Source organism: Thermobia domestica, chromosome 8 (assembly GCF_964235325.1).
Source record: "Thermobia domestica chromosome 8, izTheDome1.hap1.1, whole genome shotgun sequence".
In the NCBI taxonomy this organism is placed as follows: Eukaryota; Metazoa; Arthropoda; class Insecta; order Zygentoma; family Lepismatidae; genus Thermobia; species Thermobia domestica.
Genome location: NC_137461.1, coordinates 39,714,679 through 39,733,084, shown reverse-complemented (window position 1 = coordinate 39,733,084; position 18,406 = coordinate 39,714,679). Strand labels below are relative to the sequence as shown.

The 18,406-nt window shown below is 35.0% G+C and overlaps 1 protein-coding gene across 1 annotated transcript; it reads left to right on the top strand.

Annotated features, from left to right (window-relative positions):
• Window positions 1–8,107: 8,107 nt before the first annotated feature.
• LOC145691691 (uncharacterized) lies at window positions 8,108–17,990 on the top strand. Its single transcript, XM_081767031.1, has 3 exons — window positions 8,108–8,197; window positions 14,246–14,450; window positions 17,697–17,990. The coding sequence occupies exons 1-3, from the start codon at window positions 8,150–8,152 to the stop codon at window positions 17,825–17,827; spliced, it is 384 nt and encodes a 127-aa protein (XP_081623157.1). The 5' UTR covers window positions 8,108–8,149; the 3' UTR covers window positions 17,828–17,990.
• Window positions 17,991–18,406: the final 416 nt, after the last annotated feature.

The window sequence follows — 18,406 nt, the reverse complement described above, 5'->3', positions numbered from 1 at the left end:
ATTTAAGAAAAACGTGAGCTAATGCCTTCATCATTTTCAAATTTTACGCTTTTAAGGAAAAAAGGACGAAACTTCGAGACATTTGGTCAATATATAAAAGTGACATCGAGGTTCTCTGTCTGGTTAAAAAATCTTGAAGTTTTAAGTCCCACGCTTATGCCGCTTAGGCTAATGGAGACGGTGATGATGAGAAATGAATGAACTGGTGAAATTAAGAAAGCAGGAGGAAACAGGAGAACTCTGAGAAAAACCGGTGTTTGTCTACTACAAAGTTCACTTGGCGCGAGCTGGAATCCAAGCAGGGACACCATGCACCAGAGACCCCATGCACTGAGCCACCGTGACCCCTCTGTCTGGTTATCACGGAAATGTTAGTGTACTGTTTGAAATGAATTTTTGAACAAAACTTATTAGAAAATGGTCAGCTGACACCCACTGGTAATCGAACAGAACTTGGACGCAATGTAAGGCTGGTCAACTAAGTTCAAATATAAAATTTCATGTTCAAGCGCAAACGGAGAAAGAAGTAATGAAGGTTTGAAGTTTAGTATTGGAAATCAATGAAAAACAGAATTTGTTGCGTGTGTGCCAAAATAAATCAACTTAATTTCTTAGAGGATTTGAAAAATGGACATCTGATTAACGGATTAATCACCCAAACCGCTCGACTATTTCTTACACATGTCTAAATTGCTCCGCTGTAATTGTTACTGACCTATTAAGTCTGAATCAAAATCTATTTCTCATTAACTTTGAATGCTAAATTTCATTTCAAGCCCACAGAACTTACTTCCGTGTGCACTTCTACCTGAAATTTTGTATTTAGACATTCTCTAAAAATTGTCCAAGTTTGTCAGGGAGCGTCAGTTGACCACTATTTAGTTATCTCTGGAATAGTTTTATCAATTTCATTACAATGAATATCCTAACAGAGGAAAGGCAGATTAAAATGCACGAAAAAACAAGATATCTCATGAACTTCTCATATAAGCTCTTCATTAAGGGGAGATGTCCGTGTTTGGGGTCAAAATTTTCGCTTTTTGAAAAGTATCATTTTCAGAATCTACAGTCATTGACGTTTTATTGCGGAAAGTTTAATGTTCGTACGATATCAGATTCCCTCCGAGAAATGCAAATTATTGTGTGCTTCCGTTGTATTTTCAGGCTTAAATACTGTATATCTATTTTCGTGTTTTGACTTTCATTTCAGCTTGTTTGATCATCCCACTCTTCTGTAATGATGTAGTAAATATATTTTTGCTTTATCGTTCCAAAATGAATACACACATTATTTTGTTTACTATGGTTTTATGTTCTGCGTTCATAGTTTTTTTGTTTTCCTTATTAGTCTGTTAGTAAACTTAGTACCAAAGAAATTGATAGCTTACAGGTATATTATGGGAAAATAGTCAGAGAAAATGTTGGCAACTTTCAGGAGATGAAGAAAGCAGTGTAGACAACCTACTTTCATAAATATTCAACTGACAAGAAACCAACGCACACGCTTTGACCCAAAGGAGAAAATATTTTTGTGGGTATGACAGATCTCAAACAATTGAAGAGCATTATGAAAATAAGCATTTATTACCTGCTGCAGTGATGGATCTTATCAAACCTATCTACAGAGCTCTTCCGGATCCTGCCCTTTTGGGAAAATGTTTCTATGGGAAAACACAGAACCCCAATGAAAATTTCAATGCACTGATAGGGCAACGATGCCCAAAAACTACATTTGTGGGTTCAACAATCGTACAAATTTCAGTATATGATGTTGTTCTGTGTTTTGATAGTGGCCGCGAAGTAAGGACTGATGTTCTGGAAAAAATGGAAATTGGGTGAGGGGAAAAGAGGTGATTACATCTCCAAACTACTGCGAGCAGAAAGCGTATAACAAAATCTAAGTTGGCATTCCTGAAGCTTAAAAAGGAATCAAGAATGAGGAAAAGAAGGTGTAAGAAGGATGAAGAAGACAGCCGAAAAGGAAGCATATGGTTATGGAACTTTCTGAATGTTGTAATCCGTCTTATTGATGAAATTCCATTGTAAATATTGAATTTTTAATTTCTCAAAGTTGCATTTTTGGACATTCATGTACCATTTTCTCACAAACTATTAATACTTAAGTAGCCAAATTTTGCACAAATCTTACTTATATATACCTCTATTTACTGAACTAGAATTATAAAATAGTTCCTTTATTTATTTCAATTACTCTTTGATGAATATAAAAAATCACATTAATAGAATTATTTGAAATTTAAAAAGTAATTATTAGCTTTGTATATAACCCAGAAACATAATCCTAGTTGGCATTGCCAGCTAGTGTAGGATGCGTGGTATAAAAAAAACGAATCTCTTCAGTATTTTTCAAGAATAATGTGCACACACTTGTAAAGCTGTGCTAAAAATTTGAGCCCATGCAATATGCGTAAAAGCTAAGAAAGAGTGGGAAAAAATAACACAGAAATACTGAACTTCTATATACATCCACCGACCAAAAATTAACCTTCTGCAAGCAATAGCAAAGAGTTGAATGACAAATTTCTCGTAAGCGGACAAAATACGGATATCTCCCCTTAAAAATGTCACTTGGTCCACTGTTTTCGAAAACTTCGCCTCTAGGTGAGAAAGCGGACAATTGCTATAATATCCTAATTTAGCTATTTTGTATTCACAAGATGTGAAAGAGAGGAAATGTTTTCATTGTTTAATATGAATATTGAACATAGTTAGCATTTGGAATGACTTGGGTTTGTATCATTTCACTTTGGCAAAAATTCGTATCCTATTGGAGAGAGGGGACTTAAACCTTAAATTTCTTCTCGCGTGAAGAATGCGAATTTTAACTAGTTTGCTTTGGTTTTTAAAGATTTGACCCATCAACATTATACTATTTCATGGATTTTAGAATATATTTAAGGATTTATCGAGCCTATGTTGGGAACCTAGGAACACATTTTTGGGAAGTTGAAACTCCGACGCTTAACTATGAGTCACAATGGTTCGGCAAGAGATCAACTTTTATACCCAGATATGATACTTTAATCTATTATTGGGTTCAAGTGGAAATTGCTCAACGCATAGTTTCTTAGATAGTTCCAACTTCCCATAGATCAATTATCTTCCCTCAGTTTTATGAGCCCTAAGGCAGATGGGTTGGTTGGTTTGGAATTCGTTGCCTCCTTTAATACCGAGTCTATATGCGACACGAACGTACAATTTAACATGGGATTCCTAAGCAGATAAACTCTCACCAGCAATGGAATCCAGGACTTACGCACCTAGCTTTAATACGGAGACCATACTTCGATTGCTTCATTTCATCGTTAAAACATTTTTGTAAGTTTCTTTTTATCAACTTGTCATTGTTTTCCTTAGCTGAAAAGTCATAGTCATAAAATGCTACATCAAAAGTCAGAAAGTCTTACAAATATTTCCAAATAGGATACAAAGTTCCAGGATTTATATATCCTGTCTCTCCAGACGTAATAACGCTAGTTTATCAATATATTCTGATTATATAGTGGACATAATTCTATTTGCAACATACTGGAAGATCTAATAGCGTAATACGAATGGAATATAATTAATATTTTCTCCTCTTTATGTTTTCACACACAGAACAGTATTTCATTAAAATTACGAATATGAGAAATGTGTTTTAAAAACGTGTTTTTACAGTTATAACAGAAACAAAACATGCATTTCAAAGAACGCCTGAGATAATATCGCTTTGTTATTTTTCTCTTGCAATCAGTGGGACTCACTGAGCATGTGATTGTTTGATACTAAATGAAGGAACACTGGGTTTACAATCTCATACCTAAAAATTCCTCATTTGTAATATTTAAAAAAAGGAAAAAATTATTATAATTAAATTTGTATATGTGAGTAGAAACTTGTTTCTTTACTAAAATAAAATTAATTCATTCCACAATAACAGAGCATGATTTAATAAATATATCAATACAGAATATTTCTCTTAATCCTAACACAGACTTTTACAGGAATTCATTCACTGAAGTATTTCACTTGTGGTTTAATTGGTGTGAGCAAAGATGCAAAAAACTAAAGGCTCTTTTAAGATAACAAATTACTTACAAAAAAGGAACACATATGAATCAGAGGAGAAGAGTCTGTTAATCTCTGATTCATAGAGTGCATTGGGCGCTACCAATGTTTTAAAGTTACAGAAAACGCAAGTAACATATTCAAAACGTTTAAGCATTCAAGAGACTTTAAAATTTCCAGGCATAGCCTAAAATCTAACGAAATGAAACGTTTTAATTTATTGTCCAACGATAGCCTTTAGACTAAAAGAGGCGAATAATTAATCAAAGTGAATGATGGTAAAATTAATTAATGGCTTTTCTTCCCCGAGAATGGAACCCGGGACTACTTGCACCAAACAAAACACACGCTAGGCTTCAAAAGTTTTTTTTTTTTAATTTTTTTAACGAATGATTACCTTCAATATGTTGATACTTTTTCCAGATTGATGTTTCTGTTAGGAAATAATTTATAAGTAAACAGTAATGTATATTATATTGAGTTTAATATATGTAGGACTGCTATAGAAAACTTAAATTTCGTTTCCATGTTTTTCGCTTAGTACACCGTAATATAAGCATTTAAGTTATTGTATAGGAACATGATACCTACACTGAGAAAAAATGTAGGTGGCATACTTAAAAAGATAGGTTACATGCGTAATTCCTGTAGTTTTTGGACTTAATGTACAGCAGACGTATAACTGAAAACGCATGTTTTATAATACTTTCTGTATAAGTGTTCCATCTATACGTACTTTCTGTATGAAACAATATAGGCCGTCAGGATCTCACAAATGGACGTATATAACATATAGCTGACGAAGGTAACATAAGTATATGCATGTGATATACGGAAAACTGTTAGATGTCAGACATCCTGCAACGGCATGATGTAACATCTAAAGCCAATGCCTATATAGCATACGGATAACGTATGCTCCGTACTGATTTCTATAGTAAGCAAGAGGATACCGTATATTTGTACACTATACCGCTGTCCGGAGAACGGATTTTTCTCTGAGTAGAAAGGGAACTTCTTAATGTTTGCAGCTCACTGAAGCTGTGGCAAGTCAGACTGCGTATTCGATGCGTGGTAATTCGAAAGACATCCAGCGCCATTATTACATCCTTTCTAAATGACTGAAAATCAAACCAGGAGTTATCAATGCAATCGAACCCATTATCACGCTTATCAGTTTCAGACTTCCAAACTATGATATTCACACGTAATGGAGGTCTTGTGGGACAGCTAAGTTCGTGCACTGTAGGATCCAGGAGGAGGGTGGAAAGTACGGTTACCCTCTCTAAAGATCCTCTTCCTTAATACCAACATTATTTTGTAAGAGAACAGAAATTAAGCATTTTTTCGGCTTGTGAATCCTGTGTAACACCGATGTTATTTCAACTATGTATATTTCTATTTGTAATTCCATGAATCGGTCGCGGTAAATCTCAAGGGATATGGTACTAGCGGTCCAGATGCCTAGAAACTCCTAGTTTTTGTAAATTTATTTTAAGTTTAGTGGTGGTTTTACAAATTTTAATGTAATTTCTGCACAAATTTAATTTGGACCTCGCACATGAAATAAATTTCTGCGTACATGCTTGAGTGTATGACTAATCCTTTTCAAACAGAGTATCAAGGAGGATGAGACGATTCGAACATTCTGCACTAAAAATTTGTATTTTATTTTTGTGTCACAAAACAGGATATGAATGAGGTACAGGGCAAGAAACATAAGGTGCTTAATTTTGCTCACGTATATTTCACTTTCAACCCTAAGCCCGAAAAGAGATCAGGATAACTTGTCAATATAAACAGATAATGCAAAGACTAGATGGGTCAGGACGTATTACTTTCTCAAATACCTAACGCTAGTGGTGATTCGTTCTCGGTTGTGTGGGTATGCTCCTAAAACAAAACATTATTTTCGTGATATCTAGCAATGAAATTGTGAATTTCCAGGGTACTGGAAACTGTCGTTAGTTTTATTTTGGGATACTTCGTTGATAAACACATATGCATGTTTTATGCTAATGTTGTTTTACTTCTTTTCTGTAATAATGTATGAAAGGATGTAAATGCACGAACAACAAATAGGGAGGATTGGAATAGGTCAACCACTAACAAACAAGAAATGTAAATTTTCCGCACTGGTGTATTGTAAACAAACATGTATTTACTTCGAGAGGGTTGCAAAGCTTTTGAAGAGTCCAAATTCGATATGACAAATTTGTAAAAAAATCGCCAATAAAATTAGATTACATTTACAGTAAAGTCGAGAATTCGGGTAGGGGTCTAAATGCCAAGGACCTCTCCTGCATGTACCACTGCTGGTAAACAAATATTTCATATAAGCGCAAAAGCACTGGTTTGAAATTCTACTGAAATATGCAAATAAATGTATGCACCTCAAAATAGAATGATTGAAGATTTATTTGCTGTATGTATTGTATGGATACTCTTCTTTCTTATAGGGCCTACTATCTGATATACATTTTTTGAAATGTATATCAAACGCACTAAACTAATAGGAAGCTGGAGTTTGCATAGCTGTGTAAACCTACGAGGGAAAATGTTAAAAAAAAAATAATAATAATAAAAGAAAGAAAAGTAGACAAATAAAAGAAAAGTACAAGAAAGGAATGGAAAATAAATAAAAGAAAAACACAAAAGAAAGGAAAGGAAAAGCCAGTGGAATCTTCATCACTACTTTCCACAAAACCTCACCAAACCCAGAAGTTTGGAGGTTGATTGACTAATTGTTCTGTATTTACTTTCTTTGTCAGCAGGAAAATTATACGGGGCGAGACCTATAACTTATACAGGGTTTTTCAAAACAACACCGGCAACGTTTGGGAGGCGATTCCTCACACAAAGATAAGACGAAAAGTATAGACCAATCTTTGTGCACAAATGCTTCCTTTCAGAGTTATAGGCTGTCGAAAACATGAAAAAATGAACTTTAAAGGTCCATAGCTCTAAAACTATTGGACCTACTTTAGTCGGGTGAAGACTTTATTTAAGAACTAGTATGTGTTTTATCCAAATATCCATATTTCAGAATCCTGCGGTACTTCCGCAACAATTTCTATAAAGGTAGTTGGTGAGTACTTCGAATTACATGCACGTAGCCAAACTGCCTCTTTAAAAATTGTTGCGTAAGTACCTTAGGATTCTGAAACATGTATTTTCGGATAATGAACATATTAGTTTCTAAGTGAAATCTTGACCCGACTACGGTAGGTTCCATAGTTTTGGAGCTATAGACCTTCAAAGTTAACTTTTTCATCTTTTCTGCAGCCTACACGTATAACTCCGAAAGGAAGCATTTGTGCCCCCAAGTTGGTCTATACTCTTCGTCTTAATTTGGTGTCAGAACTCACCTCTCAAACGTTGCCGGTGTTGTTTTGAAACACCCTGTATAAAAGTACCAACTAATATAGATATGGTATGTAGGCTGAAAATTTAGATTATTGCATATTTTCGTCAATAATACGTATATTACATCATTTTATTATGTTTTGATTAAAAATCTTATTTCTTTCGTTTATTGACCCTATTTATGATATTTTTTTCTGTGAATAACAGCTGAGAAAGTTTTGGGTGAAATGAGAGTTAGGCGAATTGATGAGGAAACTATAACGAACTTTCAGTTTAACGTCCCACGATTATGACCTTTAGGCTAAGGGAAACGAATGATTCAAGGCAAGTGATGATTATTAAAGAATTATTGGAATGAAAATGTGCAATGAAACGAGAAAAAACCCACGGAGACGTGTTGTCCAATACAAACTTACTTGGCCAGGAATCGAACCTTGGAACCTATGCACAACCTCTCTTACATGAACTTCTACATACATCACTGGGCTTATGTACTTAATTCACATGTAATTTACTATTGATGGTTTTCACTTCAGGAGAAACGGAAAAATAGAGGAAAATCAGTAGAAACGAAGGAAATTAATTAATTTTTCCTTTGCAACGATTTTCTTTTCCAGAAGAAATTTTGAAGAATTAAATTCCATTAAAATGACTTCCTTCCATATAATATGTTGTTTGAAGTATAAAAGCACCGTTAAACAGCTCTTCAGTTATGTATCATTCAAGAGAATACACAAACAACACTACAACCATGTCTAAGGTAAGAAAATATATTACATTTCTTTATTATTTATCAACTATGATCCTTACAGTGTTAAGTACTGCTTCATTTTTTGTTGAACCCAGTTGTGTCAATATGTATGATCTGAGCAAAGATATTGAGGTTTAAGCGACATTAATTTTTGGATTCGAGTCCTAGCTAAAGGACTTTTGTTTTTTTTTTTTTTTCCTTTCGGTTGGTCAACTGAGAAAAAGAAACATCTTGAAATTAACGTAGACTTCCTTGCATGTCTATGATAAGCGTACGCGTGCTTAATGTGTAAGATCCGAGTTCTATTCCCCGTGAAAATACATGTGATTCGGATTCCACGTTAAGCTGTACGTTTCCATCTCACACAACCTCGGTGCTAAAACCTCGATCAACCAACCAAATTTAAGTTAGTATGTCTATCTTATAATCTCGAGCTCCCGAGCTTGGTAGCTATAAGACTATTTAACATAAAGTATTAAGACGGCATCTTCAAGTAATTGGGTGAAGCTGCCTGAATAAACTCAGATAGCACAACCATTTACGACAATATTCTTTGTGCTGACCACATACAGGGTGTTTCAAAACAACACCGACAAAGTTTGGGAAGTGATTCCTGACACCAAAATAAGACAAAAAGTATACACCAACCTGGGTGTACAAATGCTTCCTTTCGTAGTTATAGACTACCGAGAACATGCAAAAATGAATTCTAAAGGTCCATAGTTCCAAAACTATTGAACCTACCGTAGTCGGGTAAAGACTTCACTTAGGAAGTAGTATGTGCCCTATCCAAATATCTATATTTTAGAATGCTGCGTTACTTCCATAACAATTTTTATAGAGGTAGTTGGTGAGTACTTCAAATTAAATGCCCGCAGCCAAATTCCCTGTGAGTATTAAAATTAAAGTTGTAAATAATTATTAAAATTGTTGTGTGAGTACCTTAGGATGCTGAAACATGCATTTTTGGATAGCAAACATATTAGTTCCTAAGTGAAGTCTTGAAGGGACTACGGTAGGTCCTATAGTTTTGGAGCTATAGACCTTGGAAACACTATATATATATATATATATACAGTGGCGTATTTAGGGGGGTGGCTTCCGGGCTTAAGCCCCCCCGAAATCTTACTTAGTGTAGTAAAGTAAATGAAATATCTTGCAGAATTTTCACATTTCCAGGCAAAGCCCCCCCCCCGAAAGTTAGCAAAGCCCCTCCCGAAACAAAATCGTAAATACGCCACTGTATATATATATATATATATATATATATATATATATATATATATATATATATATATATATATATATATATGTGTGTGTGTGTGTGTGTGTGTGTGTGTGTATAGGTAGAGAGAGAGAGAGAGAGTTTAATATTTTAAGGAAGGAGAATAAGGTTTTCTATGCGCATTAACCTAAAATATATTTTCTTTCTAAGTATTGAATACATTTTTAAATTTTTTTAAAGAATAGCTCACTATTTCAGATATCATGAAAAATATTCAATTTAATTTGTGAGTCTATGAAATGCTATAGGCCTATAACTTTTAGTTGAGGTATACAGGGTGTTTCTAAACAACAACGACTACGTTTGGGAATTGATTCCTGACACCAAGCTAAAACAAAAAGTATAGACCAACCTTGGTTCACAAATGTTTCGCTTCGGAATTAAAGGCTGCCGAAAACCTGAGAAAATGAACTTTATAGGGCCATAGCTCCAAAACTATGTGACCTAAAGTATTCGGGTCAAGACTTCACTTATCCAAATATCCAAGTTTCAGAATCCTGGGGTACTTTCGCAACAATTTTTATAGAGCTTGTTGGTAAGTTCTTTAAATTGCCCGTAGCCAAATTCCCTCTGTTGCTTGAGTACCTTAGGATTCTGAAACATGTATTTTTGGATAGGAAACATAGTAGTTCCTAAGTGAAGTCTTGACCGAATACCGTAGGTCCTATAGTTTTGCAGCTATGAACCTTTAAAGTTAATTTTTTTCATGTTTTCGGCAGCCTCATGAAAGGAAACTCCGAAAGGAAGAATTTGTGTACCCAGGTTGGTATATAGTTTTTGTGTTATCTTGGCCTCAGAAGTCACCTCTTAAACGGTGTCAGTGTTATTTTTAAACACCCTGTATATATACTCAAATAGTCAAGCATTCTATTCCAGCACTTATCCACTCCAGCCTGCTTAAAATATGGAGCTTAGAAAAAGTTGAATGTGCTTAGTTTGTTTCCATTTTTTTTTTTTTTTTTTTTTTTTAGTGCAGAAAACGTTAAAATAATCGGTTATATGTTAGGATTACAGATACAATTTCGGTCATGATTCACACATCAGGATGTTCTTATAAATCGGTAATCTTTTCCTGGGTTTTTATCAGTTCTACGTGGTCAGTATGCACGTTGTACGGCGAAATTCGTTAAATTTTACAGTATTTTCAGTGTTTAACGGGAAAAAAATTCTAAACATGAGACTTACAGAAATCAACAGGTCTTACTGAGTTGAACAAAATTATGTGTGTGTGTGAGAGAGAGAGAGAGAAAGAGAGAGGGAGAGTAAAATCTCATGCGTGATTTTTGAGAAAACGAAAATGAAATCTTTCAGTTTAACGTCCCACGGTTATGCCCATTGGCTAAGGAAGACGGATGATAAAGCAAGTGAATGGCGATAGAAGAATTGGTGAAATGAGAATGTAGATGGAAACGAAAGTACCCTGAGAAATCCCACGGACACGGTATTGTCCACCATAAATTTACGTCGCTGTGGAGCGAACCATGATCCCACGCACAGAGATAAACGCTCTATCACTGAGCAACGGTGACCTTGCTCTTAGGGTAACGAACAGCTTGGTCTTAAATAGTGATACTTTTGGTTCTAATAGTACATTAACCTGTACAAACTCTGGAAAAATGCTTTGAAACGTTTCATTTGTAAAGAATGAGTCAGAAAAAACCTGGCCACTTTCCTCCCTCCATATTTTCTAGTATATAAGATGAACATTGGCAGCACTGTGCATAAGCAAGGGCAGACTGTCGATCTTACTCACGAATAGATTGTCAGTTGTGAAGTGTGCATACTGTGGTAAAGAACGATGAGTCAGTTAGAAAAACGAAAACTAATTGTGAACAAATACCTCGAAAATCCAGGTATGTCCTTAAATAAATTAAGCAAACTCGTAAAATACCCTCGGTCTACTGTGCAAAATGTAATTAAAAAGTACGCACAAGATTTAACTGTTGAAAGAAAACCTGGCTCAGGTAGAAAACCGGGGACTAGCCAACCGAAGCTGGAGAAAAGGGTTACTGCATTGCTGCGTCAAAATCCTTATTTATCGGAAAGAGCAGTTGCTGGTGTGGTCAAAGCGTCCCAATCTACAGTGCACAGATTTAAGCAAGGAAAAGTTTACGATCTTTCAAAGTCCAAAAGGTACCTAACCGAGACGAAAAGCAAAAAGTGACGGCAAAATCCAGAGCAAGAAAACTCTATGATCAGTACCTTACTCAATATGGATGTTGCATTATGGACGACGAAACCTATTGTGTCGCTGATTTCAGTCAAATTCCCGGAAAGGAGTAGTACGTGGCACTGAAGAGGGGAGATTTGCAGGATAAATTTAAACAACGGAAGGCATCCAAATATCCCAAACAATATTTGATTTGGCAAGCTATTTGTTCATGCGGTAAAAAAAGCAAAGCGTTCATCACAACAGGGACAATTAACGGCGAAATTTATACGAAGGAGTGTTTACAAAAACGCTTGTATCCATTTGTGATGTCATACAGTAACTCTGTTTTCTTTTGGCCAGATCTTGCTACCTCTCACTACTCTAAAGCAGCCACTGATTGTTATAAAGAAAAGGGTATCGTCGCAGTTCGAAGAGAGGCAAATTCACCAAATTGCCCTGAACTTAGGCCAATTGAAAAATATTGGGCCCACATTAAAAGAACATTGAAAACATCAAAAGGGAAGGCGGCTGACTTGAAAACTTTTCGTCGCAAGTGGACTGCAGCTGCCAATCAAATAACAGAAGAAGATGTGCGAACTCTTATGAAGCGGATTAAGAGTAATGTACGAGCATTTTTCCATAATTAGTTCTTTATAATATATTTTGTGTGTTTATTTTTTTAAACTTTATAGTCAACTAAAATATGCAAACGACCTTTCTTCTTTTCATTTCTTTACCTACTTTTTTGGTCAAAGTTACTGGCCAAGTTTTTTCTGACTCATTCTTTATTTATTCATTATTATCTTTCAGTACTGACAACTTACTCGAAAAGAAATGGTCGGCATTTCAAAAGTAGCATACTTTATGGGATACCCTTTATAGTGTAATACAAACAAAACTCTATCACGTGATCTACATTTGGCAGGACTACTTGCTCTCACTATGTTAAGAATCCTGACATGAATATTTTACAATATATTTATGAAACAACATAGTTTTTGACGATTCGTCATAAATTTTCTGTTTCCGAAATAATACCTTTACTATATTACAGTTAAGCAACTATCTATTTGGGGTGTTGTAAATAATAATTTGCCCTCAATTACTTAAAGTTCCAGTAATTTTAAATTTTATACAATTTGCTTACTTATTCTTTAATTACTTTATTCATGTCATTTTAAATTTCAAAATATTTAACTGATGTATATATGTATTCACATACTAAAAATAAATATTTTTTGCCATCTGTATTTGAGGAAATAATGTAATTTCAATGACATTTTAATTATCTATAGCTACCCTAATTAAAATGTCTATAGGTTTCTCACAGGCTCGAAATTTGAGTTTGTGCCACCTGGAGCAAACACGAAATTCGGCGCTCCCTATATAAATACTTACATTATATATAGATGTGTGTGTGTGTATTTTGCCCTTTCAGCCAAATGTCCGCTTGTTCCTCCCTAGTCCGGCCCTGTTTTCTGGCATTTCTGACACTTTTGATTAACGGTGTGGCCAATAACATTAGCTCAAGTGCCAATAACAAAAACTGTCGATGCAACATACATTGATTAACATAGATCTTGTACTCTTTCATCCCTGAAGACGCGGTTAATGTACAGTCCGCAGGAAAAGACCTGCAACATAAGTATGTAAGTTTATTGTGAAACTACGCCTAGGAGCGCATCGAATCAACATAACGTGTAAGTGGCACGAATCACGCCAGGAGAAACCTCGGCGTCCTCCCCTGCACACTTATTTTGGAGCAAAGGAGTTCGTCGTTTCACATTAAACTTACATGCTCATGTCGCTTTTTTTTTTTTTTTTTTTTTTTTTTTTTTTTTTTTTTGCTGCGGACTGTACAAGCCTTTGGGGAGGAATCCCGGATTTGATTACTGGTGGGAATTTATGTGGTTCGGATACCACGTTAAACTATAGCTCCATGTTTCGTGTAATTTCGCAGCTAAACGAGACGCAAAACTCAAAATTAAATTATGCCTTAGGCTAATACTTCTGAATGTGGAAGCTAACGCCCCAGAGTGCGTTCACATTTTCAAAGGGGGCACTTTAACTAGAAGGACGATTGGAGGTAATAGACTATTTAGAGGGTATTAGTATAGTTTTTTTTTCTTGTTATTAGGCGAAAGTTGATTCTTGTTATTAATTATTCACTTAACAAATTTTCAAAAGTTTAGACTTCCTTTTACAAATAATAATGTAGATTTTCAAGACTATTTTTAAAAATTGATGCTTGTTTGTAGACTGCGTCCTCCAAGTTTTACGTTCAGCATTGTGCATGGGTAAATTTGGTTAAGAAGACTGGGTCACTCAAGTCAATTGCATTCACCCACGTTAGCACTAGAATTCAAAAGGTTAAGAACTAATGTCTCAGGGCTTCCTGCTTGCTTTCCGAGCTGTCATAAACCCATAAAAAATCAAAGTAAAAAAATTGTAAGCAATTTTCGTTACTATTTTGAATAGTTTTATCTATGGCTAAGATTACAGGAATTTCCTTATAGAGATAGATGACTTTTGTTTTTATTATTTATTTATTTATTTTCAACACTGCATAATGGCTTGTAGTTATATTAAATCAATGCCCTTTTTTCATTTACATTTCTAGCTTTTCGTCGTTTTCGCCTTGATTGCCATCATTGTGTTGGCTTCTGCCGCTGAACAAAAGAAAGCCTCAAAGGAAAAGAAAGCAACCGCAGAAGAGAAGAAAGAAGATTCTTTGGAAACAGCTAACTCTATTGGACTTGGCTACACTGGTCTTGGATATGGCGGTCTCGGCTATGGACTTGGTCTTGGATATGGAAGATACATAGGTAAAATAGATTAATTATTTACATGAGTCACAAGTCTTGTAATATTTCCACAACCACAAAAGCAGGTGCTTGTATACTTGTAATGAATAGTAAGTACAAGATGAAACTTGGTTAATGTTATTCTAAAGGCTTTACTCGTCATTTGGCGTAATTCCCTTTATGCCTAACACTTTATCAGGTATCAATCACAGATAAAAATCACATCTGCCTTTTGGATGAAACGCCAATTTCCATTTGGTCTAATTCCCACTACGCCTAACAGTCTTATCAGTAAGGAAATACTTTCCAATAGAAGATCTGATAGTGTTTCCATTCTTAGACATAAATAAGTGACAGAACCTTATAAACAAAAGCCATATTTATATCAAATAACTATAACATAAGCTATTTCAAATACTCAATATTGTAACTATACAGTGTGAACCAGTGGTACCCACCCCCCTCATGTCCATGACGCACCCCCCCTCAATTGTCTATCCGTAGGTGTTCTTCCATGGAAAAAAAACTTTTCGATTAATTTTTACACTCCCTCAAACATATTTATATAGATTTTAACACCCCCAAATATTTCAATGACGCAGTTTGCGCCATAGCCTCCCCTTGTGGGCACCCCTGGTGTGAACAAACACACACACAAGAGGCCCAGCAGCAGACATACAGCAATTAGCCTTTTGCGTAAAACACATCACAAATTTGCAATGTATTATATTCACTTCTAGACGGTGAGCACCTCTGAATCACACATCACACATATGCATATAATAGGATATAACGTCAAAATAAGAAAATAAAGAAATTTCTTTTGTTTTTCGTAATCTGTCTTTTAATAAATTGATCCTCTCAATACATTCAGCATTTTCCACTTCCGTTTCCGCTGCACTTTACCATTCCCAACCTCAAACAACTGCATCGCCCTCTCATTTTCCATCTACTCCGCCTGCATTTGCTGAATAAACTTGAATATGTTTGTTTGGATGGTGTCTGGAAAAGCATTTGTTTCATTGGGAATGCCACCCTTTTATTTTATCTCTTGTTCTTTCTGCGTTACTTTCCGCGGCGTAGCCAGAAAGTTGTTCTAGAAATATCGTAGTAATTTCTTCTAGTGATTGTAGTAATTTCTTTGATGTAACTTATTTTTTGTATGAAATAGATGCGTATGTGTATAAGTATGAAAACACTATTAGATCTTCTGTATAGGAGTATTTCCTTCCTGATAAGACTCTTAGGCGTAATGGGAATTAGTTCAAATGGGAATTGGCATTTCACCTAAAATCGCGGATGTGATTTTTTTCTGTGATTGACAACTGATAAAGTGTTAGGCAAAATGGGAATTAGGCAAAGTGGGTAGACATAATTCTAGAGAAAGTTTCGGTCATGCAATTAGCAATCTTACGGAGCATACCGTACAGGAATTATGCAACTTTTTTTTCCTTTTTTGCGTAATAAATTGCTGAAATCGCAGGCAAATAACAAAATAAAATGCGTAATTAAAAGACGTAGTTACGTAAAAATGACCTTTGAAAATTCAACTGCATATTGTGAAAGTTCTTTAGCTCAAGTGAAACACTTTCACAAATGGAAATTACTCTAATTTGTTTTACATGTTTCGTTTCCAGGGCTGGACGATTGAGCTATCAATTGGACGGCTCGGATTCGCTCCCTGTAAAGACATATACCGTATGTAATAAGATGTAAAATTATTGTTCCAAAGCTGTTAAATTCATCCAGCCTATGTGAAATAGATGCCTGAGAAAACAAGGCGGGGGAAGTGAAGGCACGGTACTGAATACATGTTGAAGTGAAGAAACTGTGGAACGTTGTTTCCGCACCAGGAGCATTTAATACTGCTTTGCATGTCTCAAATAGGAAGGCTTACATGATATGTAAAAATTTAACACTTTTCAATTGAATTGCAACTACACCAAACTTAGATGCGTTCTTTCGAAAATAACTGCGTAGCTAAACTCACTATTACGAATTTATACGAATTCTGAACTACTGCATACTTATGATATTTTGACATAATTTGGTCAGCTCCAAATACATATTTACCCTAACACGTGTAAAAAGATAACAACATCTACTGCTATCACATTATACTAAAACGCTTTCTTACCCCTTTTCATTTATTTATCATTTCGTACACAATTCCAATGCCTTTATGAATCAGCAAAACAATTTGTTTTTATCACACGATAGGATGAATTCAATTGATTAACGATATATTACCAATAATCGTGATCAAGTCTGGTATTCGTGATCAAGTCTGACCTCACCACTTGTCTAGTGCTTAGCACGTGTGTCTTTATTCCACGAGGTATCGGGGTTTGATTCCCGGTGAGCTTTCAAATTTTGAACGCATTACTATAGCTAGGGTTTCACCTTTAACCACATGTCCAACCCTCTTACACCCTTGTTACTGAAAAGGAACACCAAACTACTACAACTAACCTACTGATTATGCAAAACAAAACAGGTCTGTATCCTTTGAAACTTCAGCTTTCTATTTAAACTTAAGAGGCTTCTTCACGGTGAAATTAAAATACCGCTAATTTTACAGTAATTATGTGATATCTTCAAATAGATAAAAAGATAATTGAAATGTGGAACAAGAGCGCCCTAGACAATGTTATTTTGCGTGAGGTACCGTTATCACAAGTCACCTAGTGGCTTTCCGTTTTCAGCCGTTTAGAAACGCGAAAATAAATGCCGATATTTAAAATGACTTGAAATCGAAAGCAGATAAGTGAGTCGTGATAACGTTATCTCATGTAAAATGATATTGTCTAGAGCGCTCTTTGTTCCAAATTTCGATTATCTTTTATCTATTGGAAAATATCACATAATTACTGTAAAATTTGCGGTATTTTAATTTTGCCGGGATGAGGCTTCTTAAAGTAGGAGTAACTTATGAAATTGATTGTTGGACTACAAATTAGAATTTTCGTTCTAGGAATTTGAAAATAAGTAAAATATTAACTTTGTTACAAATTTCGAATTTTACTGACAATACAGGAAATATTGCTACATGTATATGATTCAATGAAAACAAACAGTTGTCAAAATTAAGATTACCATTTATTGGTTTTTGATAGTCTACAAATATGTGAGTAAATTGTTATGAAGAGAATTTACGGTATCTCACCTATATTTTAAAATAATTGAACCTTAGTTACATTACTCGTATTAATCTTGAAGATTAAATATAAATGCTTAAAAGACTAAATATTAACATATTTTTTCCAGGTTACCCAGCCTACGCTGGTTATGGAGGTTATGGCCTTGGCTACAGAGGTTATGGCCTTGGTTATGGAGGTTACGGACTCGGCTACAGAGGTTATGGTCTTGGATACGGAGGCTATGGATACTATGGTTAAATAAATGTTTATTGATCTTTGTGTGTCAAACCAAAATATTACTGTAAATAGAACATGTGTAAGAAGTATGTATGTGAATAAAAGTATCAAATAAATACAATAGCACAAAACACAGTATCTGTTGAGAATGTTACTGAAGCAGCTACCTGTACGCAGTTGTTGTTGAATTTAATTCAGAAACTGAATAAAAAGGGTAAGCACTTGTCGTTGCTGAATCTTTATTCAAAATATTCACTAAAAGAAAGGGAAAAAATCAGACACCTAGTATCAAAATCGGCCACATCCAATTCGCTTAGTTTCGAGTAATCTCGCAAAACGTACAGTGAAACTCCATATACACGCGTACAAAGTCCCATAGTTTATCTAGTTTTTGTCGTAGGAAATATTAAGCTTTTAAACAAAATTCTTCCATGAAGTTCTTTTAGATCAAACATATAACAAGCGATATATAACTCAATTTCGATTAAAATTGGATTTGGCAGTTTTTGATACTATACTGCGTCCAGTAAGAGAACGTCTCTGACAGCTCGCAGTGACATTGCCACTAATCGCGTGTCAAGGCTTTTTTCGGTGCAACTG